Source organism: Crocodylus porosus, unplaced genomic scaffold (assembly GCF_001723895.1).
Source record: "Crocodylus porosus isolate Cpor-Errol unplaced genomic scaffold, CroPor_comp1, whole genome shotgun sequence".
In the NCBI taxonomy this organism is placed as follows: Eukaryota; Metazoa; Chordata; order Crocodylia; family Crocodylidae; genus Crocodylus; species Crocodylus porosus.
The window spans coordinates 62,939,257-62,964,006 of NW_017728918.1; the positions used below are offsets into that span (position 1 = coordinate 62,939,257).

General features: G+C 41.8%; 1 protein-coding gene across 1 annotated transcript in view; it reads right to left on the reverse strand.

Annotated features, from left to right (window-relative positions):
- ELOVL4 (ELOVL fatty acid elongase 4) overlaps positions 1–24,750 on the reverse strand; it is a 47,140-nt gene that overhangs the window by 16,403 nt on the left and 5,987 nt on the right. The window contains exon 2 of the mRNA XM_019537669.1: positions 2,855–3,042. Within this exon, the coding sequence (XP_019393214.1) occupies positions 2,855–3,042 (188 nt within the window). The remainder of the gene's footprint in view (positions 1–2,854; positions 3,043–24,750) is intronic.

Below are 24,750 nucleotides of genomic sequence, written 5' to 3' on the forward strand. Positions count from 1 at the left end.
TTTAATGCATTTGTGATACAAAGACTATATATTGACTATATTGTAGAACAATACAATACTTAGTGCCTACTACCTAGACTATAAACCAAATAAAATGCTTTGTTGTGGGGGGAAATGCACCGAGATTTAGAGACCCGAATGGAATAGGTCACAACAGAATTCCTAAAGACTTTCAAACAGAGGTCCTGACACGAGGGAAGAAGTCCCAGACACAGAAAATGCTTCACATCAGTTTTAGTGAAACTGCAAAGAGCAACCTCATGACTGGGTATAGAAAAAGAAGTTCCTGTGTATAGAAAAAGATAGCTGGGACCTAGACCAAGTAGAACTACAGGACTGTAACTAATACTCAGAACTGCACCTCCCCCCCCCTCCAAAAAAACCCAACAAAACCCACCCCAAAACCCAAGATAACCAAAAATAGCACCAATATAATGCATCCATAGAGATCATCATGACTGGAGACATATATCACCACTTTTTTTTTGCAGGGGGAAAGTTCAACTGCTTCTTGCAGGGTCATGCCAAATAAAACACATTCCAATCATTTGGTCTGGAGGAGACAGGCTTGAATCCTACAAAAAAGTCTCATCATAAGGGACAATTCACAGACTCCTGGTTAACTATAAAAGATGTATCATGTATTTTTCTTCTAACCCTATATGGGAATCAAAGGAAAGTAATGGGACAGGTATGGTCTCTAGGGTGTGAACCATAATGGCAAAGTGTGGGTATACAGGACCTCCAGAGAAGATCAGAAGTTTCTTACCACGTAAGGAAGGGTGTAACCCAACTTTTCTAGGGCTATTTGGAATTCCTAGAAGTAGAATCATTTTCCTCACTCACCTGATTATTTCCAACTATAGGGCCAATGCATCTACCATGCTAGAAAAACTGAATTTTGGACACAGGTGGATATCAAATAGTATCAGACCTCCAGAAATACCTGAGCATGTTACCTCTCTAGTTGTATATGTAAATCAGTAAGAAAATACAGCTTGGAGGCAGATTTCTACAAATATGTTGCAAAAATTAAAACAATTCATTTTACAGAGATTTTGGTGTTAAACTTCCAAAGTTACTGGACTTCAGCATTCACAATTATGGGTAAAGCAAATTGTTTCAGAAGGTAAACACACCAGACAAGTCTCATGGTAGCAGTACCTGGAGTTTGTGCACTAAGTTAGCCTCTAGGCCTCAGTGACAGTCAAATAGCTTTAGGGATTCTAGTACAGCACAGCAGCAACATAAGAAGTACTTTGAAACAGTATATTAAAAAACAGGAGAGGATGAAAGAAGGTATTGAAATTATGGTCTACAATTTGAGCACCAGTGTTCTTCAGTAATGCAACATTCACAAGGTAGGAAGCAGTTATATGCATGAGCAAACTAGAATTATGCTTATAATAGATTTGAAAGCTGAAATAATCCATTTGTATTTCTACTGGACATAGCCACTTGCCTGCAAAGAATATTTTGCAGGCAAATGTGTATTTTTATAATTAATATTTTTATTTCAGCCCATAACACCTCCCCAATTTGTGTTGTGCCATAAATCTTCACAGAGGACCTGAACACTTGCAACACTTGCCATCTCTTGCTGAATAAGCAAAGTTTAATAATGCTAGTACTACACTGTTTATTTGTTGCAATTAAGGGACAGCAATTTTATGACAGACTCAGCAAATTCTGCAATAACTTATCTGATAGGTTGGAATATTCACCTGAATCCTCACACTTGTATGCAAATTAATTCTTGGTTTATGTTATTGAACTTGATCTTACTGAGATTTTCTCCATAGGATTACAGCTATAAATGGTGTTCTGCAATAGCTGTACTGGAATACCTCCTCATATAGACAATATTTCTTTCCAAAACAAAAGATCCACATAAGGAGCTATGCTGGTATAGCTACTACTGAATAACCTTTTCTACATTAAAGATGTTGGCCAGTTTCCCTGTCTGGACAAATCAGAAGGAAGGGAAAAAATGAAGCAACTAAGTAACTCTGCTCCCAGAGAAACATGTTTATGACACCTCATGATTTTCACTAGAACTCTGTGAATACTATTTGAATATATTTCCTGGCCCCTTTACATAAATAATAAGGTTCATTTGTTTATGATTTCAACCTAAATATTAACTTTACAAAATAAAAACTTTTGTTATTTTTGCCAAGTTTGAATTCTCATTTCTTCATTAGTACTTTTACATAATTTATTAATAAAAAATAGTTATTCTTCAGTATTTTAGGCTTTTATATTCTCCCAGTATCTTATAAGGACAAATTTAAATGTTACTCCGGTGCAAATCCAGAACAGGGGCAGGCAATTATTTTGGGAGGAGGGCCGCTTACTGAGTTTTGGAAAGCCATCGAGGGCCGCATGACAAGCAGCCATGGGCAGATAAAGATTAATTTTCTAATATTTTTAGGGGCCCTGCGGGCTGGCAGGTCGCATCTGACCTGCAGGCCACATTTTGCCTGCCCCGATCTAGAACAACTACACTTAATTCACTTGAGCTGCTGCATGCTTCATAAGAGCATAACTTATCAGAAGAATATGAGCCAGGGACAGACATACTTTCTACCCAAATTAGGATTTTTAACATAAGCACTAAAGTCCTGTTAGTTAATTGCTAAGTTAATACATATGGCTTCTGCATTTATGCTTATATAATATGTCTGTTCACAAGCTCATAAGATCTGAGTATAAGGATAGCCATTTCAGTGGCAGAGCTCTAACATACCTAACAAATCTGCAAAGAGAATATTCATGTGACAGAACGTATCCAAAACTAAAAACTGAACAGCAGTGCCCTCCTAGTACTAGTAAAGTAGAAAGACAGACCAACCTCTTTGAAAATATAGAAGTTAAGTAGAACCATTCCAAAATTGTAGAAAACTAGCATGTTGCGCAACTGGAAGGGTTCTCTTGTCTTCATCCATTTGGGGCCCAGCCAGACAACGAGGAGGTATAGAGTGCTTATAATCAGTGTCGGAATTGGGGACTGCATCAAGGGCCAATTATCAACACGTTTATCTAGTGAAAAGAAAAACAAACAGTAAATTAGCCAAGATTAGATGCGTCTCTCCCCCGGCTTGAAGTTTAAACAAAAGATATTTCACTGTAATTTTACGTATCACATTTCTTAATGTCCTTTAACTTCTGCTCTATCTGGTACTGATAGCCGGCAGTGTTCAGGCCTACAAAAAACAACTGCATCACTGTTCATCAGAAAGTGCAGTTACATTATTATAACAAAATGAATTAGCACTGCTGTATGGTTATGGTCAAGTAGAGGTAACTGAATGTAGCAAAATGAGACAACTCAACATTTAATGATTTACTGTATTTACTCGAGTCTATGAGGTTTTTCCACCCCCAATCAGAATGTGGGGGAAAGGCTCTCATCTTAGATTTGTGTACAAAGCCAAAGTCAGGGGGGAGAGCTGCTGCAGCTCTAACTCTGGCCCCGAGCCTGGGTCAGAGCCAGTCAGACCCACAGCAGCCTCTGGCCCCCTGCACCACGTCCTCTCTGCACTTCTGCCCTCTTGCCTCTGCCTCCTTCAGCCCCCTTACTGACAGGTGCAGCTTGACTCTGGCTCAGGCTGCATTTCCTCCTGGGCACAATGTACATGGAAACTCTATCCCCTGCCCAACACCACTGCATGGCTGGCAGGGTTTTCACTTTCACGTGCTATGCTTTGGGAGGGAACAGACCCTGGGCAGGGTCTGAGAGTAAGAGTGGGGTGGGGCGGGAAGGGAAGAGGCAGAGACTGAGACTGTGGGGAGCCAGTGGGGGGGAAGGGGCAGAGGCAATGGGGAGCTGGGAGTGGGGGCAGGAAGGCTGCAAGGGGAAGAAGTCAAGAAGCACAGGGCAAGGAGGGTACCTGACCACCCCACCTCCTCAGCTACTACTTCTATGCTGTAGTGGTAGGGGTAGCCAAATTTAAGACAACCCTGTGATAATTAGATTCTATATCTGGAAAATTATAACAAATGTATACATTTTCTAGATACAGAATCTAAGTATTGGGAAGGGAGGGGGGTCATCTTAAATTCAGCATCATCTTAGATTCAAGTAAACACAATAGTTTAAATTAGGCAGTTAGGAGAAAAAAAAAAAAAAGATAAAGCTTGATTTTATGCAGGGCATGCTGTTGGGCCTTTGCTGCTTGCTATCACGTGTTACTTCATATGTCCAAGATGCAAAGCTAGTGATAAAGGTACAGAAGAACTACTAAATAAAACAGTTTAAAGGCAAGGCTTAGAAAGAGTTCTGTATGCTACCATATGTGAGACTAGGGTTTTATTTACAGTCTCAAGTCACTCAAGGGATCTAAAGTTACACTTCTTTAAGAGCCTAGACTTTACTGTATTAAGTCCTGGATCAGTGTCAAAAAAGTATTGCTAGTCTGATGTGCGAGTAACATCTTTAAGACACAGTATTAAAACATGGCTCCAGTTTGGAAAAAAGTCTTTGCAGAAGGAACCATCTTATTACTCATCAGATCTGCTTTCTATCTTCAGCAAAAGTTATAAGGTTTCTTCATAATCAAAAAGTAAACTTTCCAGCAGAATTGTTAAATAAATTCCAATTACAGGACTCCTTCCTGAATACCACTCATAACAATTTGCTTATAATGATGCATGGACAACATCACTGAATGTAACACCATTGTTCAGGAATAATAAAAAGTAGTATTTGCACAGCTAAGAGCTCTTAGAATACAGTGCATTCCTGATCCCAGGTTAAGATGACAGATTACACATCTTATTTGTTGAATCAGCAACAAAATCCATAAGACAAGTGTAAAATCAGCATTGCTGTTTTTACAAATGAGAACCTAATTTCAGGGTCTAATATCTTGAGACCATGCATAGCGGAATTTCCTGGAATGGGGTCTTCAGAAAAGACAGAGCAAAATGTGCTGGCTCTTCCTTCTTGCTTTTTATAAGGTTCTGGGATGTTAAGAGGAAAGCCTAGAGGCCTATAAAAATGCTAAAGAGAAAGCATAGTAGCTGCTTTTGCTAGTGGCCACTCTATTTAAAAAAAGAAGAGGGATTTGGAGCTACCCTTACCTACTGGAGCCACTGCCAGGATTGGTGCTGTCAGAATACAGGGAGCCAATGGGATTGAAACCACAGTAAGACAAGAGACTTGGGCAGGTCAGAAACATGGGTAGAGGAGATCAGGGAAGCACATACAGGAGGAAGAATAGCTAAGTAACAGAGACAGCAGAGATAGAGTAGCAATATACCACATGGGGATGAGAGAAGACATAACGTATGTCTGATATACTGGGACAGTATCTCAGTCAGAACATGAAAACCACTGCACTGCAGTATTCAAGTTCTGGGATACCCAGTATTTCACTATTTGTTTCCAGCCCTGGTAAAAACATTGAACCTGATATCACATTGGCATAACTACCAATTTACCTTCCCATTCAGGCTGCTGTGCCCACCCTCCCAACTATGCTCCCATTCTGATTTTAGCAACTGTTCTCTTTGTTAATTTAGACTGTTTGGTGTAAATACTGGATTAGATCGTCACAATCTCAGATTCTCAATGCTCCCTTTCTGCCAAATTAGAACAAGGATTTTCCAAAGAAGCCGGTTGTGGCCGGTTTTGGGCACATTTCCTTCCCACTTTAAGCACCAGGGGCTACTAGAACATAGCAACACAGGAGTAAATCTCCTTGCACTGACAACGTAGCACCAACAGTTAAGATTGCTTAAAGAGTAAAGACACTACACAGAAATAAAAATAAAGCTGATCCCAAAAATCTCAGGATTTCAGATTTGGTTCAGGATTTTTTTTTTTGAGCATGGTCACAACACTGACTCCCACTGCCTGAAGTGGACTTAGCATCAATACTTGTAACAGCCTTATTGATATCTAAATGGATCTGGTATAACGTCAATGGAAATTTTTCCTTACTTCAAAAGAGGTACAGAAACTATATGCACAAAGTCATTCTGCTTCTTTTAAGTCTCTTCTAAATTCTTCTCCTACATGAACATCCAGACACAGCATGAACACAGGCTTTGGAAGCTCCATCACTGGGCCTGTGGCATACATACATAGATTGCCCATACATATCTACTGGGATTTTTTAGAGGCATGAAACTTTATAGAAAAGACCCAGCATTCATCCTGTCCTGTCAGACTATTGTGAACGCTTACTGTGATTTTTTGGACAATGGACTTATTTACCCAGTGATAAGAATTTCTCACTGTGTTGGGAGGTTGTTGGGGGAGGGGGCAGAAATGATGCAGCTCTTAGGCTCAGCTTGTATATCAGCATGACTTAATTTATTAAATGCTTTCAGATAAAAAGTACCTGTATTTTATCAGAGAATCTAGTCAGTCCATTCAGTCGTAAACTGTGGCCTTACCGTTATTCCTCCCCAATAAAATGTTAAATCTACATGGATTAAACAGGTTTATAACTAGCACACTCTGTTATGACTGTTATTACTGTCCTACATTTTCCGAATGAAAAAAGTAATCGCACATAGCATTTTTTCTTTGGTAGTTTCATAAAATGGGCGGGGGGCTATGAGGCTAAGTGACCCAGCGAACATACTGAAGAATCGGTGGGAAAGGTAGAACTAGATACACCCCAGCCCTCAACTTCTGGTGGTGAAATTTAAATCAATTATATCATGCTGCTATGGTATTTATTATACATAATATATTAGTGGTTAAATCTCTTATACAACCAGACTTCTGTAAGAATTTCCACTGTTACTCAGGTATAAAACGCCTCATTTTTATCCTAAAGTGCAGAGTCATCCATTAGTAAAAAAAGCAAGACAGGTTACCTGACAGCATAGGATACAGATATGAAAAAATTTAGGTTTATCTTTTCAGTTCGACAGACATGAACATATTTTGATGTTGAAATAAATTCAGGTGTAAGAGTATTCTTGTTATTTGAAGGGTAAATTCAGAAACATTAGCATTTTATCCCTCATCCCAACACCTGTACCATAACTTTACCTGATTGACTTTCCTCAAGCTGCTGGCTTATTGCATCTCTTGGAAAGTTAATAATCCACTATGCAGTTTCCATAGTTCATTCAAAAAGGTTCATTTAATTTGCCTCTTGCTGCCAACCCAGCATTTATACCAAACCTTTGTTTCCAGAGAATGGATTAATTTTCTTGAAGGTAGTTTTTCTTCCAATTCAAAAATGTACCATAAGACTTATTTTAAATACTTTTGATCATTCTTAAAATATTTCAGGGATTACATCCCTTTGTCAAGTATGGAAAAAAATATAACAAATTTAAAATGCTTAACATAACAGTAGATTTTATGGAATGCTAGAAGCAAATCAATAAGCTAAAAGATGCTCCTTTTTTAAAAAGTGCATCTTCTCTTTTTCCAGATATCTCTACCTGACATATCACTTGCTTTGTTATTTTAAAACTGTAGAACCATTTCTCCCTAAATTAAACTTCAGTTTATTAAAAAGAAAGAAAGAAAGAAAGAAAAAAGACCATCATCCTGGGCTAAACAACTGGTGAACACAGATATGCTTACCGATTAACTATTTTTAAATGAACTAATTCAGAAGGTGCCACTCTGTTCTGCCTTTGAATTACCTCATACTAACTAGATTCTAATTTTAAAAATAAAACTTGTTAAATTAAATTAACATAAGGGAAAGTGCATTCTTCTAAGCTCTGTTACCTTAATGTGGGCATTTCACTCAGTTTACAAACAATGAGTTTGCAACATTACAAAAAAAACCCAAAAAACAAATCTGTAAAGGTTTGAGGATCAGAACTGTGTTGATTCACATTTTACAGGTTTGTTTTAGGTCGCCCTTGTGTTTTTAAAATAAGAATTTTAAGAAACATGTTTAGTAACCCTTCCTGGTATGAATTAGGGTATGGAGTATCCCATGGATCCCATGTCCTTTTCCCCACCTTCAACATTATTGGCAAATTGGGTTGACAGCATTAGCACTACTTCACCTGGATACAGAAAGATCAGCAAGGGAATGAAATTAATTTGATTAACTATATGCAGAATCCTATTAGACTGAACTCAGAGCAGAATGTGCCCCTTTGGTTGGAAATCATAGTCCTAGATAAACTTTGAGAAAGGAACACAAAGGAGATACAGACAGATTAAAAAATCCAATGCATTTGACCACTATTTTAATAAAGAAATTGTAAACAAAGTACTCAAGCAGTCTCAGTGCTTTCCATACAAAAACCATGAGACCCCTTTTACCACAACCTCCCTACCACAAACAGTGAACTCCACCTGAAGTCCAAGAGAAATACAGTTTCTAGGCCTTCCTTCTCTTTGAGGTGGAGACAACAAGAGACTCTGACCTTTACAAGCATACTCTTCCACTCAGTGCTAAGCCTCAAAGAGGCTCATGGGGGCTGCATGAAGATGCAGCTTCTTGCCCATGAAGACCCAATCTAGCCAAAGATGTCCCATGACGAGACACTCCATTAAAAAATACCTGACAATAAGAAAAACACAAAATAAATTAACATAATACTGAAGTCTACAAATAATGGGAAAAATAGTTTCTGAACATTACTATAGTCTATGAGCCCAAATGCCAATTTATGAATGATTAGGCCAACAAAGTAATAAACACTATAGGATGCCTTACTAGCCTCTAAAAATACCACGATATGACTCTAGTCCACACAAGGCGAAATCATCTTGTGCACAAAACGTGAAGAAATGCAGGAGAGGGGTGGCAATCCTCCTAGCCATGTACCAAGCACCCATACACTACCTATGTAGTCCCTATTACCGCTCCTGAGATATAGCCATACTTGAAACCTGCCACATTTCCCCTACACAGAATTTTTGGAAAATGGGCCAAATCCCCATGGTCTATGAAAAATATTTTCAAATAGAACTTTTTCAGATAGAACAGGGCTACTTACTATTGCTCTATAGTGTGCACTGAGTTTAGTCTGGCTGGGCAGTCTTTCTGACTATGCACATGCTTCCTCCCTAATGTGCCTGAAAGCATTGCCAGAAAGCTCACCCACCTATTCACTTGCATTCTGTGTTCACCAACTTCCAAAAATGAGGCAATACAACTACTGTCCAGCACCCTGAACATGTGCCTCACCAACTAAGTAAAGACCGCCAAAAACCTGAGGCTGAATTGATTTAGTCTTTGCAGGTTAGTTTAAGCTGCAGGCAATAAACCGAGAAGTAACTGGAGATGCATTTACTTTTGATTCAGGAAATGCAGCCATATATGCCTGCAATGGCTCAGGCCAGAAGCCAAGATGCTAGAGCAAGGCTTCCCCACACGTAGCCAGCACGGGCTGTGTTCGATTTCTCTTCCTGCTGCTCCTGAGGTTCTGGGATTTGCAGTCCAAAAAAAAATCACAGAAGCAGGACTCTGCAGGGTTGCTCATCACTTCCTTTTCCTACTTTCAGGTACCTCTGGGATTTATAGTCCACAGCTGCAGCCAACAGTAAGTTTCAGTAAGTTTAGCAGCAGGGCAGCTCTGTACTTGGGGGAATATGGGTTTAACTCTTCTCCCTGGCCCCAGTCCCTGCCTCCTCACCACTCCAACCATTCTTGCTGCAGCAGACAGCCCAGCCCAGCCCAGGATTGGGATGCTGGGGGACTGTGATTTAACTTGAACCAGGAAAGCACCAGTGTGCTTTCTGGCATGTGCTCAAGGACGCTAAGGCACCTATATTACCTTGCTTCCAGGATTTGGGATGCACAGAGAAAAGGAGGAATGTGGGGAGTGCTTTAGGTACAGTGTATCTACATAAAGAGTGACAAGACCTTACATAGTCTACTAATGGTAGAAACCATTTTGAATTTTGGCTGATATAAGAACATCCAGCTTTTGGTTAATGATAGGCTGTCCACAACTCCACAACACCAAGCTAGCATCCCCATGGCCTGAACACTGCACCATGCCATGTGCCCCCTTGCCCAGCCACACCATATAGGGTCCCCAAATCGCACAAAGCCACCCAGCTGCAGACTTCCTCAGTTCTGAGTTAAAGCATTCAACTATGGACAATTATTAAGTTCAAGTATTAGCAATTTTTACTATACCTACAGAATCACAGTTTATTGTGTATATTTGAGAATGTACACTAAATATGCTGATATTCTTACTATACAACTGCTGGAATTTACTCCGTATTACAGCATGCAGAGTTCTTTGTAGGGAGATACAATGTCTCAACTTTTTATGAATTACTTAACATGGCTATTCCAGATCGAATTATGACACTTTGTATTAGTTCACATAGCCATGGTCAAATCAAGTATGAACTAATTTCAGTAAAACCACTTTCAATTTATTGATGCAAGTTTACTTGATCTGATCTACCAAAAAACTTCAGTCTGCTATACTGTCCCAAATGTCTTGGAGAAACTCATTCATATATTAGGACATAATAATTAACATATTTTTAAAATACTTTAAACAGGAAAATAAATCCTTAAATTAATACTATTGTGTTGTAATGCCTACATGGTATTCATGATCATAGCCAATATCTTCTGAATACAAAAAACAGATTATTTTTTAAAAGACACATACATTAAAGCCTTCAGTATTTCACATGCAACACACTGAGATGAGTCCATCTAAAGATGAAAAATAAGCAAAGCAGTATAGCTGAGCCATGAATTTAAAAACTGTCTAAATGCTTTGCCTCAAAGTTCCCAGTGCCTTTATCTGATTAGAAGTGACAAGTGGCTAAATGCTGCAGTGGATTAATGCATTTGTCTTTCAAATCCCAAGACCCAGATTCTAATTTGATCACAGATAAAACGACTGTGTTATAACAGCAGAGCAATGTAACTTTTAGTAAAAAGTGTTTTACAAGAGATATTTTCAGTTGCACTTAATCATAGAAAAGAACACCAAATAAACTGAGGAAAGCAGTTTAACAAAACAGAAAATAATTTTGTATATCGACTAAGCTTTACAGCTATCTATATATATCAAAATTCTTTAAAGTTCCATACTGCAAAACAAAAATAAGGAATAAAAGAACGTATTTTAAACTATTACTGAGGCACATATTCTTGTGGTATGTAATTCTCCTTAGGATATTCATGCCACTTCAGGACTAAATAAAAAACACATAACTATTCCAGGCAAAAGAAAGCACAAAATTAACATAACTTAAAGGCTGATTTGATGGTGGGCCTGAGTTAGAAATTGTAAGAAGCTCTAGTAAATTACATTATGCAATATTTGGGTGTATGATTCATTTCTGCCAAACCAGATGTACTCTTTTTTTTTTTTGCATAAGCATGTGTTTTAACTGATGTATAATTATAACTTACAGTTATTAGATATCCTTTCCAAACTACTTTAGCCAGTAAGTATGAACTGTGAAAAAAGAAAAAAAATAGAGTACTTATCAGTATGTACTATAGGGAGCAATACTTACTTGGCAGGAAGAAAACTATATGAGCTAATGCATCTTTTCCATCTCTAGTTTCTATATCAGCTCTAGAAAGATTGTTGTACCTAAAATACATAAATGTATGTTCTGACCACTCCTGCATTCATACTTCATATATCAACATATAGTAAATCTAGAATTTTAAAGTTACAAGATCACTACTCACTAATTTATCTGGGGAGCCTGTTGAAGTATTAATAGCTACAGCTACTATTCTTAGCATAAAGACACTTAGAGTGCCAATCCTGCACATCCATCTGACCTGGACAATGTTTCTAAGACTTTACAGAAGTGATTGCTAACTGTTTAAAGAAGCTATTACCAGAAAGCAGGTTTCTTTAGACCATTTATTGTATTTTAAAAAGAAGCTTTTTCTCCCCCAAATAATTAATTCTTAAAAGGTTCCTTTGAAAGAGACAGATTTTGATTCCATCACAAAATTGCACCCCAGATATCACTAGTTGGTGAATCATTCCTTGAGATAATCTGTTTTAGTTTATTAAACGTTCTAGGCACCTTCAGTTAAAATTTCCTGTTAATATTATCAGAGGATTTTAGTAAGCAGAAAGATGCTGTCGTAAAAAACTAAACCAAAAGGATGAGTTCACATATGTTAAAACAATAATCTAAAGTTTGTGTAAACATTTTAATAACTTCCTTCTGTCAACCTAAAATGAGATTATGAATCTCAAAAGGTTCCATTTATCAGTGATGTATTCTAGCAGATATTTTAATTTACAGAGATATGAGAAAATGTTAATTGTACAGCAGGTCAGGATAACCTTGAATTAAGGCACTACTTGAACAAACACATGCCAAATGCTGGCGGTTTCCCATGTGCGAACAAGTTTCACCAGAATTATCTAACAGGAGTAATTGTTTTGCATGTTCAGTCTACAAAATCGGCATTGGTGGAATACAAGTCAATCTCAGTTGTAGCAGATGAAGAAAAAAGATGCCCAAAATAATTATGTTCTGCACAATTTAATTTGTAACTGGGAGATGGACAGACCTCAATCTGCCTGATTTCAAGCAGAGCCAGTTCACCTCACGTCTGTCAATTTTTCTACTGTGGCACAAGCTGTAGTGAAGGCTTAGAATTTAACAAGATCTCAGCATTTCTGTTGGATAATGCAATGTATATAGGCAAAGCTCTCTCTGATGTGATCCATGAAATAATGCTCAATGAAACTCATGTCACCTGTGTCACAGGGACACTCAAGGTGCCCTGTTCCTAAGAAGGGAGAAGGCCAGTTGCCAATCTCCAGAGGCAGCTCAGGTGCCGGTTGCTGGGACAACCGGGTTGGTCATGTGACCAGAAGGGGGCAGGGCTGGGCCTTTATAAACAGCCCAGGCCAAAGCCTAGCCAGCAGTTCCCTTCTTGCAGCTTGAGATGCAGGAGAGCTGAGCAGAACTGATTGTTGCAGCCTGACCACCCAAGCGGCTACAGCATGGTGAGGGTGGAGAGGACCCTGACTGGGAGGTCATTGTGAGAAAGCCAGGTGGGCTTAGATCTTATGTTATAGCCAGAAGGCTTACTGTTGTGTTTCAGCCGTTTGGCTTGTGGTTCTGTTTAGTTACTGTTATACCGGAGGACCAGGTGAGGCTGTAGGGGTGTGAGGAGGCCTCACAGGAGCTCCCCAGTAATCTGGGGGTTCCTGGTGCCCAGTGAGCGGTGCCAGGTGGGCACAGCTGTTCGTGCTGGTGGGGCGCAGCGTTGAGGGGTGTTGACCCCCGGCCCTGTGGGGCAATACACGGAGAAGCCCCAGTAAGGTGAAAGACCCTGACGGTGTTCCAGGGGGCCAGGCATGGCCACGGCCACCTGAGCCCCAGCCAGGGGTAGGAGTGGAAAAGGGTCCCGGAGGGGCTCCACAGTGGTGGGGACCCCAAAGGGTCAAAGGGGCCAGGTAAGGCTCAAGCCGCCTGAGCCCAACTGGCAAGAGTAAGATCAGTAAGCCTGAGAGGGCTAATAGATATAGGGGCGTGGGTTGCGCGACAAGCCCAGGGGGGTGCCGGGCAGGGCATGGAAAAGGAAAAGGACCTGATAACATCTGGAAGAGCAGTGAGGCTTGGGGCATGCAAAAGGGGAGGTAGGAGGTGCGCATAGCCTATAGGGCTGGGGGTGCACCAGGTCACCCCATACGGAACAGGGAATAGTACAAGCATAGGACAGTGTCCAGGGCGATAAGTGGCAGCCTCCCTTATAGAACCATATACCAACAAGACGTGGCGGGCAAGAAAAGAGGGTGCTGGATTGCCCTAATTGGGCACAGCAGGGGGCGCTAGTGGGATCACAGCCGCTCCTGCGCCCCACTCTGTGACAACCTGCAATTCACATATCCCTTCTTTAGTAAATGACACCTGGGACAAAGCTTTGATTTTTACTGATGTGGATATCCTGGTTTCCCATTTAAAAAAGCATTCAAACATTATCCAGGATGCAAGCTTCAATACAGGGAGTCCATCATGAACTGAAGTGGGGATCTACATGTGACTGTTACTTCCATCAGAGCCAGTCTTTCCAAGGTGGAATTCATTGTTTAATGCAGTCCGTTACCATGCAAAGGATATGAAGTACTGCCAGCAATTTGTGTGCGAGGAGCTTGACATCACACCCATCACACAGTGCAGGCTTAAACTATGTGATCTCTTAAGATAGGGTGACACTGAAGATCAAATTAAGTTTGTGGCTGAAAATGTGATTTGGTCCATGGAACTTCTAATGTGATTTGAAGATTGGCAGGCTTTGATGCACCAAGCACACAAGCTGATGGATTTGATAAGTTAGGTTGAAGACATGGCATCACAACAACTTTCAAGCTGTCAACACGAAAACCAGCAGAAACAAGAACTGTTCCAGGCAATAACTGCAAAGTTGAATCATTACTACAAGTACCACCAGTCTGCTACCACCATGGTTTAAACAACTGACTGCCCTTTCAGTGGTTTGCATTTTTTACCCCAATCAGGTACCCTTCCTGAGTTTTGACCCTCAGCTACTGAAATCAATCCCTGCATGGCAGAAAGAACATGACAAGGAACACACTGCTTACATAAACTTGGTTAAAGCATGCCAGATACCTTTGAATGCGACTGTGTTTTGGGAGTCTGTTTCCCAAATCGGTTTCCACATTTTTACATTTGGTAAAATGCTGCCTTATGATTCCAGCCAATTCAGTGGATGCAGAATGTGCAATCTTAGTGTATGGACACATGTTCGCACCTCAGACAGAGGATGTGAGTTGCAACTGCTGGCAGATGCTAAATGCTGGCATTTAACAACTAACATGGATTGTTTCTATCAAGGTTAGCATTATTATTACAAAACTTTTTGTAGAATAGTAATAAATTAGGATGATATTAATGACAGTTCCTATTGTGCATCAATTTATATTCATAATACATTTAAATCCAAATTGAAATATAATACTTGAGTGTATAGTAATGTGGTAATTTATTTGATATTTCCGCAGGCTTTGCTACTTAATTATGCTGCAGGTTTTACCTCTCAGACAATCAGCACCACAGGGCAGAGCTACTAAGGCCCCTTGGTGATGAAGGGGGGCTTGCTGAGAAAAGACCTCAAAATCAGCTCTGCAAGCTGCCCATGAAAACCCCTTTGTCTCACTGCGATTTTTGGTAGGTCCCTACATATAACTACAACAACACTGTGGTTCTTTCCTACTTTGAGACTAGAATACAAAATTTTAATAGAAATCTACATACCCAAACAATGTCAAGCTGTAGGAGCACTAGTGAGCACCAGTATGCTTCTGGGATGACAAGAGTTGCAATACAAGACCACACCATTGGTCTACCTTAGTCCCGCTTAGATTGTGAAATCTTAAAATGGGCTAAGATTGCTGTGGGCAGGTTTTCTAATCTCAGAAAATCTCAAACTGATTTGTAACCTACAGAATGTAATCTGGAAGTGATGTAAACCTTTTTAAGCCTTATGCATGTTACCCTGGATGTTCTTATGCATTTTAAATGAGTATTTTCCGTGGATACACACAATAAGACTAAGTATAATACTGAAACGTTATTAACATGAACTAGCAGAATGAAGCAACCCTGTGGTTCCATCATGCTACAGTTTCACCAATTTAGAAGTCTTAGGCTTCAATAGACATTGAAGGATTTTGGGACCAAAAACAGCCACAAGAACCAGTAGTGGTTAACACTTATAAAAAACTGTATTTTCTCACATGCTTTTTCCCTAAAAACTAACTGCTGGAAACTATATGCATTATATACAAGAAATATGGTAATAACAATAGTTTCTGCCTAAGAAAATGTTCTTTTTGCTGGTTACTGGAAAAAAGAAAGTAAACTCTACACAGGACTCACAGGGAAAAAGCTCTGCTCCCTAGCTGCTGCTGCTTAGTTAGTTAGTTACTATAAGGAAAGATGTTTTTTCCCTTCATTTTTCCCTTCAAACAAAAGGTGTTTATTATATGCTGGGATGTGCTGTTTGTAAGAAAACACAGTTTGTCGACTTTCTCTACTCACCTGCCAACTCTTTCTTTGGTTACCACCACAAAAAGGGGCTGCAGCTTAGTTAAAAGACATTGTATTACCACTGGGCTTGGCGGAGCATTCCTGGTGGTGCCAGATGAAGCAGACACTTAGGGTCACCATGGAGACCAGCCCAGGACCCTGTGGGCAAGGCATGCTCACCCTGGCAGATGGAATGGGGCCACAAGATGAGTGGGATGGGCAGGCAGGGGCTGAGGTCAGGATCATGGAGTGGTAACAGCATGGGACTAGGGCTTGAGGCATAGCCATGACCTACTCTCCACATGTCCCTGTCCTCAGAACTAGCAGCCGTTGCAGGGATGTGGGGAGCAGATAGTGGCTCTGCTCCAGGCCCTGGGTTTGTGCTGTCACCACCCTGTGATCATGGCCCTGCCCACCCATCCCACTCTCAGGCATGGTTTCCTACCTGTCCATGGCCCCATCTCATCCACTTGGCTGAGCATGCCCTGCCCATGGGGGTCCCATGGAGACCCTGCCCAGGAGGGGCAGATGGGCCCGGATAGGATCAGGTGTTCCCCACCCTCCCCCACTAGACCAGGTGAGCACCCCCTATCCTCTGGCCTGTAACAACTCACCAAAACTCCTTAAGTGGCCCTCCAGCCCAAATAATTGCCTACACCTGTTATTAGCTGCTGGAAAAGTCATCTCTGGACAAGATCTGAAAATATCAACCAAAGCCTGACATCTAAAATAATGAAAGATTTTCTGCAAGACACTATCACCGTATATTCATTCTAAAGATCTTGCATAGTGGGCCTGCTGCTGGGACGGGTTACAGCAAAAGGGACATCTCGGACACAAAAGATGTAGCACACTAGTGAAGAAAGTTTAAGAGAGAACTTGCATGCAACAGGAGCAGCAGAGTAAAACGCACAGAAGAAATATTCAAAATCTTGGGATCCTGTGGTCCTATATTAGTATATCTAACAAAACTGTGTACAGATAATTTCTGCCCTTTCATTTGCAAACATTGTAAACAGTGTAAACTGATGCAAGCATACTCTTGTCATACAACTGCAACAATGGTTTACTTGGGATCATTTAAATGGAAGAATTTTCCTTTCTTCTTTGCAAAAAAACAAAAATATTAATACAGAAAGTGACAATAATGCAGCACTGTGATTACACTGTTAAAAACACAATAAACAAACAGAAGGGCTAAAGTTTCAGTTAATAAAGCACACTGCTCTCTCTTTGCATTTTATGGTAGTAGCTGCTCAACTGTGTTTACAGAGTGTTTGTAGCCTTTGGGTGGTGCTTTGATTTGGCTGCATTAACAAGCCAATGGCTTTGTGCAGAAGAGCACCTTAGAGGGGATGGTACTAGCCTTACCCCTTGTGGAGGAAATGCCAACAAAAAGTTGTGGAAGTGAAGTCCAGTCCATGCACAGGCATCAACTCTGTGGGTGCTCCAGCACTCAAGCACCCACTAAAAGAAAAAATAGCAGGTACTCAGCACCCACAGAACCAAACCTGCAGACATTAAATAAAATAAAATAAAAGCACTTTACCAGAAGCAGCAATGTGTTACTTCAACCCAGCCCTGCATCATCTGTAAAGATAGGGCGCTTCAGAAAGGTTGTTTTGGTACTTCTAGCTAAAGCTGATTCAAGTAGCTATTACTTAAAAGTGCCAAAACAGCCCCACTACAGCTCCTGATCTTTACAGATAGTGCATTATTTCAACCCAGCTCTGCATCGACTCTTCTAGACATGCGCAGGGCTTGGCATGGGAATGTGCCGAGTTAAAAGTAAAGTGCTGGGGGGGGTTTGCTTTGTTTTGTTCTATGTCTGCAAGTGCCCACTGACAAAACACAAAGTTGGCACCTATGACTGGATGATAGGGTAGACTGGGCTCTTTAACCATGATCGGCAGCCAGTCTAGGAAGAAGCCCCAATAGATGGACAAATGGATATTTTCCTTTGCTCCAGCCACTCCTATGGGCAAGCTGGTTGTAAACACACTGGATGCTTGCCTTTCATTTGGATTAAATCAGAAGGCTGAGAGGAGGATACTGGTGTATGGGCAGCTCACTGTCTTCATATACATTACCCAAGCTTTTGCACCCTGTAGAAGTCACTCCAACTTTGCTTTATCTTTCAAGCAAGAATTACTTTCAGTGAGCTGGTATCTTGTGTTACAATTCTACTGTCTTGTGAGACAGACAGATGCCTACTGCTACTAACAGCTAAAAACCACAACTTTCTTCTGTTGCTACTTTTCCATGTAACACATTATGCTATACACATTCCATGTACACATTATGTTGTACAGGGATGATACATAAGCAGAATGGGTTGGGCAAACGGTCAACAGTGTGTCTATGGAAAGACACGGACTATGTTATGAAACAGCTGACTATATGGGAATGTTTACAGTGCCAAAGGACTGTGCTAGAGAGTACTCTAGCAAAGCATGGTATGCCTACAGCACATATTACTTCCCAAAAGCATGTAATTTAGCTGCTCTCAGCACAAGGTTTGGCAATTATTCCACTCAAGCCAAGTTACTGACCCGTTGCCACTAACAAAAAGTACATCTATTTGGGGGTGTATTACACAAAGAATTGGACATACTATAATAAAGTATTTCCTTGTATGATTCCTAGGGATATGTATACATGAGCAAGGCAAAAAGGCAATGGAGATTTACAGTGCATCAGTAGCAGCTTCTCATGGTAACTGCCCATGTAAACACTCAGAGTCTCAGAAGCACAGAGTTTGAAGGAACTGGCAGATTGGGATCATGGATCCCTCGGCAATAATATTTGCAAAACTGTGGGAGATGGCTGAGGTTCCAGTTGACTGGAAAGGGGCAAGATAGTACTTTTCTAAGAAAGGTGAAAAGGATGACCAGGGAAATTATAAACCAGTCAGCCTGACTTCAATACCATGAAGTTACTGGAGCAAATTTTAAAGAAGTCAACTTGTAGGCACCTAGAGGAGTAAAAGCTGACCATGAGCAGATAGCATGACTAAGAGCAAATGATGCTACACCAACTTGACTTCCTTCTTTGACAAAGTAACTAACTGGGTGGAAGAAGGGGGTGAGGAAGCAGTGTGTTTGGATTTTAGTAAGGCTTTTGATAAAGTCCCACATGACCTTCTTACAAGCAAACCAGAGAAATCTAAGCTAGATAAAATTATTATAAGGTGGTGTAACAGGGAGCCAGAGGCTCCCGTTACTTTAAAAGAGGAGCAGCAGCAGGGAGGTCCCCAGGTAAGGGGAAACATTATGGCTTGGCTGCAAGGGAGTAGGCCACCAGGGACGCACAACTTACAAGTAACTATTGCTAGGCTAGCGGCACTGCTAAGGCAGCAAGAGTATTAGCCACAGGCTGCCCTGGAGGCTAGCTTCCAGGCTTAGGGTGGAAACTCCTGTGAATAGCTAGGGAGTCACCTGAACAGAAGGGGCGGGGCTTAGAAGACAAGCTCAGGGCCTGACCCCAAAGGGTCAGTCTGGCCCTGCAGGTAGCAGGAACAGGAGTTCCTGAGCAGGATGGGGACTGCCTGGCACCAGAGCTGCCCTAAGAATAGCAAGAAGCTTATAGCTTGTAGCGAAGTAGGACTCAGTGTGGAGGCATTTTAGTTATAGCCAGTGGGCGTATGTTTTTGTTTAAGCTTTAAAACAGGAGACTGGGTATGGCTATAAGGGGTGATGAGGAGCCACAGAGGGGCACCTGAGGGGTGCACTCTGGCTTAACCCACAGAGAGGTGTACCACATACACACTGGTGCCTTAGGGACAAGTGGGGGTGGAAGGGAGCCACAAATAGCGCTTAAGAGAACAGGTGCCCTGCCTGGGGCGTGGATGGGCCAGGACTGGATTCAACAGGGTCTGAGGGACCTGCTGGCTGAGCAATAAATGAGGGCTCACTCTGGGACCCTATGACAGCTTCCCTATTTACAAATCAACTAAGTGCATCAAGGTGTGGCACATGAAATAAGGCAGCAAATACCCAGGGAGCCCAAGTGGGGCAGGAGCCACATAGCTACCATGGGGCATGATGGCTGCTCCTGGAGGGCTTGAACCTGCTACAGGTAGATATACCAATTGCCTCAACTACAAGCACAGTAATTATAAATGGATCAATGTTAAAATAGCAGGATGCTTCAAGCAAGGTTTCACCGGGGTCTGTCCTGGGTCCAGTGATATTTAATGTTTATTAATGATGCAGATTAATGCTGTTCCTTCCAACCTAATGGTTCTAACGCTCAACACAGATGCAGGATGCGCTACTTCTAAACTATCCCACATAAATGCTCATCCAAACTCTTCTTGAAAACCTTCAGTGAAGGAGATTTCATATCATTCCCAGGTAATTTGTTCCACTATCTGACTCTTCTTAGTTACGAAGGTGTTCTCCAGATTTAATGAAAATCTGCCTTGCTTCAGTGTCACAAGTCCCACCCTCTGTGGCACAGGTGACAGATGCCTCTTTTTTATGCCTGCCATTCAGATATTTGCAAAATCGCTATTATGTCCCCTCTCAATTTCTTCTTTTCCAGACCAAATTTAAGTAACTCCCCTAAGTTTTTGTGTAGCTTGCATTTCAACCCCTTTGTTGCTCACTGCTGGATCTTCTTCAGTTTCCCTAACCTTCCTTAAACGCCTTAAAATATGGCAGCCAGAGCCAGAACCAATACTCTAGCTGTGGCTTAACCAGTACTGAGTAAATTGGTACTATTACCTCTTCTGTCTTGTGCACAATAGTTCTGTTAATAAAGCCCAATACCACATTTGCTTTTTTTGTAATAGGTCACATCTGGTGACTCATGAGCGTGACCCTCCCCTCCTCCCCCATATTTCCCAGCTCTCTCTCAGCAATGCTGCTATCAATCAAGACATCGGTACATTGTGTTTGGCTTTCTTTCCTAGGTATAGCAACTTCTATTTGTTCTTGCTGGAATTCTATTTGTTGCCTAAACGCAGTCCAATAACTTACCAAGATCCTCATGTATTTTAATCCTATTCTCAAAAGCATTTGCAAGACCTCCCAGTTGCATGCCGCCCATAAAACTTGTTCACTAAACTCTCTAGTCCTCCATCCAAATCATAATAAAAAATGTTAGCCCAAATCGAGACCATAACTTTTAAAAACCCTACTTGAGACACCCAGCTACTAGGACATCAGGCCACTTAGTTACTCGCTGCTTGCAGTTATTCAAGCAGTTGTCTCCACACAACTGCAATGCAACATAGCCACATTTTACCAGCTTACTTGTAAGAATGTCATGTGGAGTGGTGTCAAAGGCCTTACTGAAATCCAAGTATATCATGCCCAGTGCATTCCCTTCATTCACTAAACTAGTCATCATCCAAGGAGAAAAATCAAATTCAGAGATTATTGCATTTGTAACCATAAAATTGCAGAAGCCCCTGAAAGGTCTATTCTACACATGCACAGAAGCACCTCAGTCTTGACAACAAGCAGTCTGCTACTCAGATGACAGCCAAGGCAACTGGGATCCAGAAATTACATGTTCTTCTGTGGGGCTTGATCCAGTAGGCATTTCCAGAGCGTGCTGAACATGCATGAACAGAATCAGGCTCAGGCTTTTGCCTTCTTTTACAGTGTTGGCAGAGGGAAAGAGACATGGCACAATCCTAGGATACTGGCTAGAGCCCTTGTCCAGAATGCGAGAGATCTGGGGTTTAGTCCCATTCTACCAAAGGCATTCAGATTCTCTCTCCCTCATAAAAATGTTCCAACCGTGAGGCTAAAATCGTAAATCCTTGCTACACTCACTGGCGTAATGAATTATCCATTTTTATCTGCAGTGGAGCAGTTTCACTGGGAACAGCTTGCTACTTAGAGCAAGTGCTTGAGAAATGGAAAGTGTGGACAATTTCCTCCCTTTCCAAGGACCCCATTTCCTGGGTAAGCACTCTGACCAATAATATATTATATGAAAGAGGGCCACCTTCTTTTCCTCTACCCTGGGGGACAAGGAGAACGTGCCCTTGAAAGAAAAAAAAATGTAGACCAGTGAAGCCCAACCTTTTTGCCCTGCAGCCTGGATGGACGGTGCCAGGTCAGGCCGTAGGCCTGATCCAGGTGGTGGGCTTGATCCAGGCAGCATGCAGGGCCAGGAGAATAGACACATCCTGCTGCAGGGGAATGCACAGCCCAACCCTAATCTGTCTGTCATGGGAAAGTGGGGAAAAGCCCAGTTCTGATCTAGAGATGGGGACAGGGCAGAGTAACCCCCAATCCTGGTGTGAGGTGGCAGGAAGCAGCTTGGACCCAATCTAGACATGTCTGGAGGGCTGGGGGAGTGCGGAGTGGTGTAGCCCCAATCTGGACCCTTGGGGTGGGGGTGTCAGGGTAGCAAGGTGAAGCAGCCCTGATCCGGATGTGCCAGGGCAAAAGGGAGCAGCCCAGGCCTGATGCACATGCCAAGGTGTAATGCAGTGGCCACTATCCAGATGTATGGAAGAGGCAGAGAGCAGCCTGGCCCAATCCCAATGCATGGGGGTGAGCCTGGCTTGGATGCCACTGCCAGCAACGGCCGAGGCAAAAACTGGACAACACATCATGGAGTTTCCCTGCTCCCCAGTTGCCAGTTTTTTCTGACCTATGGGGATTCCTGTGATGTCATGGCTCCAAGGGCTAGTAGTTGAGCACCCTTGATGTAGACAGGTGTTTTCAGAAGTTGATTTCAGATTGTGGATTAAGTCTGAGACATGTAAGGGGATAAGACTGAAGAGACCCTTGTACTCAGCTTTTCCTTGCTGCCTAGCTCTAGGAAGTTCCCTGCTCAGCATGCTGGCTGTTTTGGAACATCATTTTGAAGCACCTAAAATTATACATAGGCTTCTTATTCTAGCAAGTCTTGACAAGCAATAGCACTACAGAATGCATCTTTAGCAAGTTTGTGGAACACCATGCCTGGGGGAGGAGTAGACATGCTGGAGGGTAGGGCTCAGATTCAGAGACCTTGACAAATTGGAGGACTGGACCAAAAGAAATCTCATCAGGTTCAATAAGGACAAGTGCAAAGTCCTGCACTTAGGACGGAACAATCCCATGCACCAGGCTGGGAACCAACTGGCTAAGTAGCAGCTCTGCAGAAAAGGACATGGGGGTTACAGTGGAAAATAAGATGGATATGAGCCAACAGTGCACCCTTGTTGCAAAGAAGGCTAATAGCATACTCAGCTGCATTAGTAGAAGCGTTACCAGCAGACTGAGGGAAGTGATTATTCCCCTCTATTCAGCACTGGTGAGGCCACAACTGGAGTACTGTGTCTAGTTTTGGGCCCCCCATTACAAAAAGGATGTGGACAAATTGGAGAGAGTTCAATGGAGGGCAATAAAAATGGTTAAGGGGCTGGGGCACATGACTTCTGGGGAGGAGATGTGGGAACTGGGCTTATTTAGTCTGGAGATAAGAAGGCTGGGAAGAAATTTAATAGAAGCCTTCAACTATCTGAAGGGTGGTTATAATGAGGCTGGAGCTAAACTGTTCTTAGTGGTGGCACATGACAGAACAAGGAGCAATCATTTCAAATTGCAGCAAGACAAGTTTAGGTTAGATACTAGGGAAAACTCCCACAAGGAGGGTAGTAAAGGACTGGAACAGGTTATGCAGAGAGGTGGCAGAATCTCCATCCTTGGAGGCTTTTAATACCTAGCTAGACAAAGTCTTGACTTGGAGGATATATATGGAGATGGCCCTGCTTTGAGCACGGGGCTGGACTAGATGACCTCTTGAGGTCCCTTCCAACCCTAATTTTCTAATTTTATAAAGTTTGTGTGTGAAAGGCTTCTGTCTGAATGCATCCACTCATGGCCTGCAGTGGGCCCTGCCTGTTTCCCTGGAGCTCCAGGAAAAATCCAATCATACCCAGTTTTTAAAACAAATATACTCTTCTGTCCTCTTTCTTTTCAGATTTAGGATTCCACAGTCCTTCTTGGGCTTGTGCCTTGAGTCCTGGGTGCCTCCCGCCCATGAACTTTTCCCTCAAGGTCAGGTTTTTCACATGCTTCTTTCTTGGGACTATGTCCAGAGTTGGTTCTTTTTCCTAGCTGTCATCACTATAGCTTGTAGCATCATTTTAAGTCATCCACCCAGTCACTTAACCACACCTATAATCCCTCCCAAGTGAATCTAATAGACCCAAACACCTGTCTGGGCTGGCTGGAAGAAAACGGAACATTGCTTCATTCTCCAAAGCTCTTGGCTTCTGGCCCTCCAGAGGTTGTCTTCTACACCAGGGTGGAAGCACATTCTGATGGAGGACAGGGCCAAGCAAGCACTACCCAAACACATGCGTAGGCTTGTTCCAAACATGAAAATGTCAGTAAGCCTGCTCCAAGTTCATTTCTGTATGCCTGTTATTGATTACAGTATGCTTAAGTGTAGTTACTGAGAGTGAACCTAGAGCAAACTCATGCACAAACATCTGCGTTTGGAGCTCATCAGTGGGTGGAACATGCTAAGATCCTCTGCCACAATAGTGTAGACAAGCCCAGAAACAATAGCCTGGTTTTCCAAGGACTTTCAGCACTGTGCTATAAACGATTTCTAAAGTATTTCCCTAGAGTTACTGAAATGTCTTAAGTTATAATATGCCATGTTATGGATATTCCTGGCTCTTGGACTATTTTTGCAGAAGTCAACAAAATTAGGCAGTTACCATGCAAAAATGTATGTAATGCTATTGTCCATCTCCTTTGGGAAACAGGATCTCTGAGCATGGGTTTTTCAGTGACTAAAAAAAAAAAATTTTGCAGACATACCTGAGGCTTTCG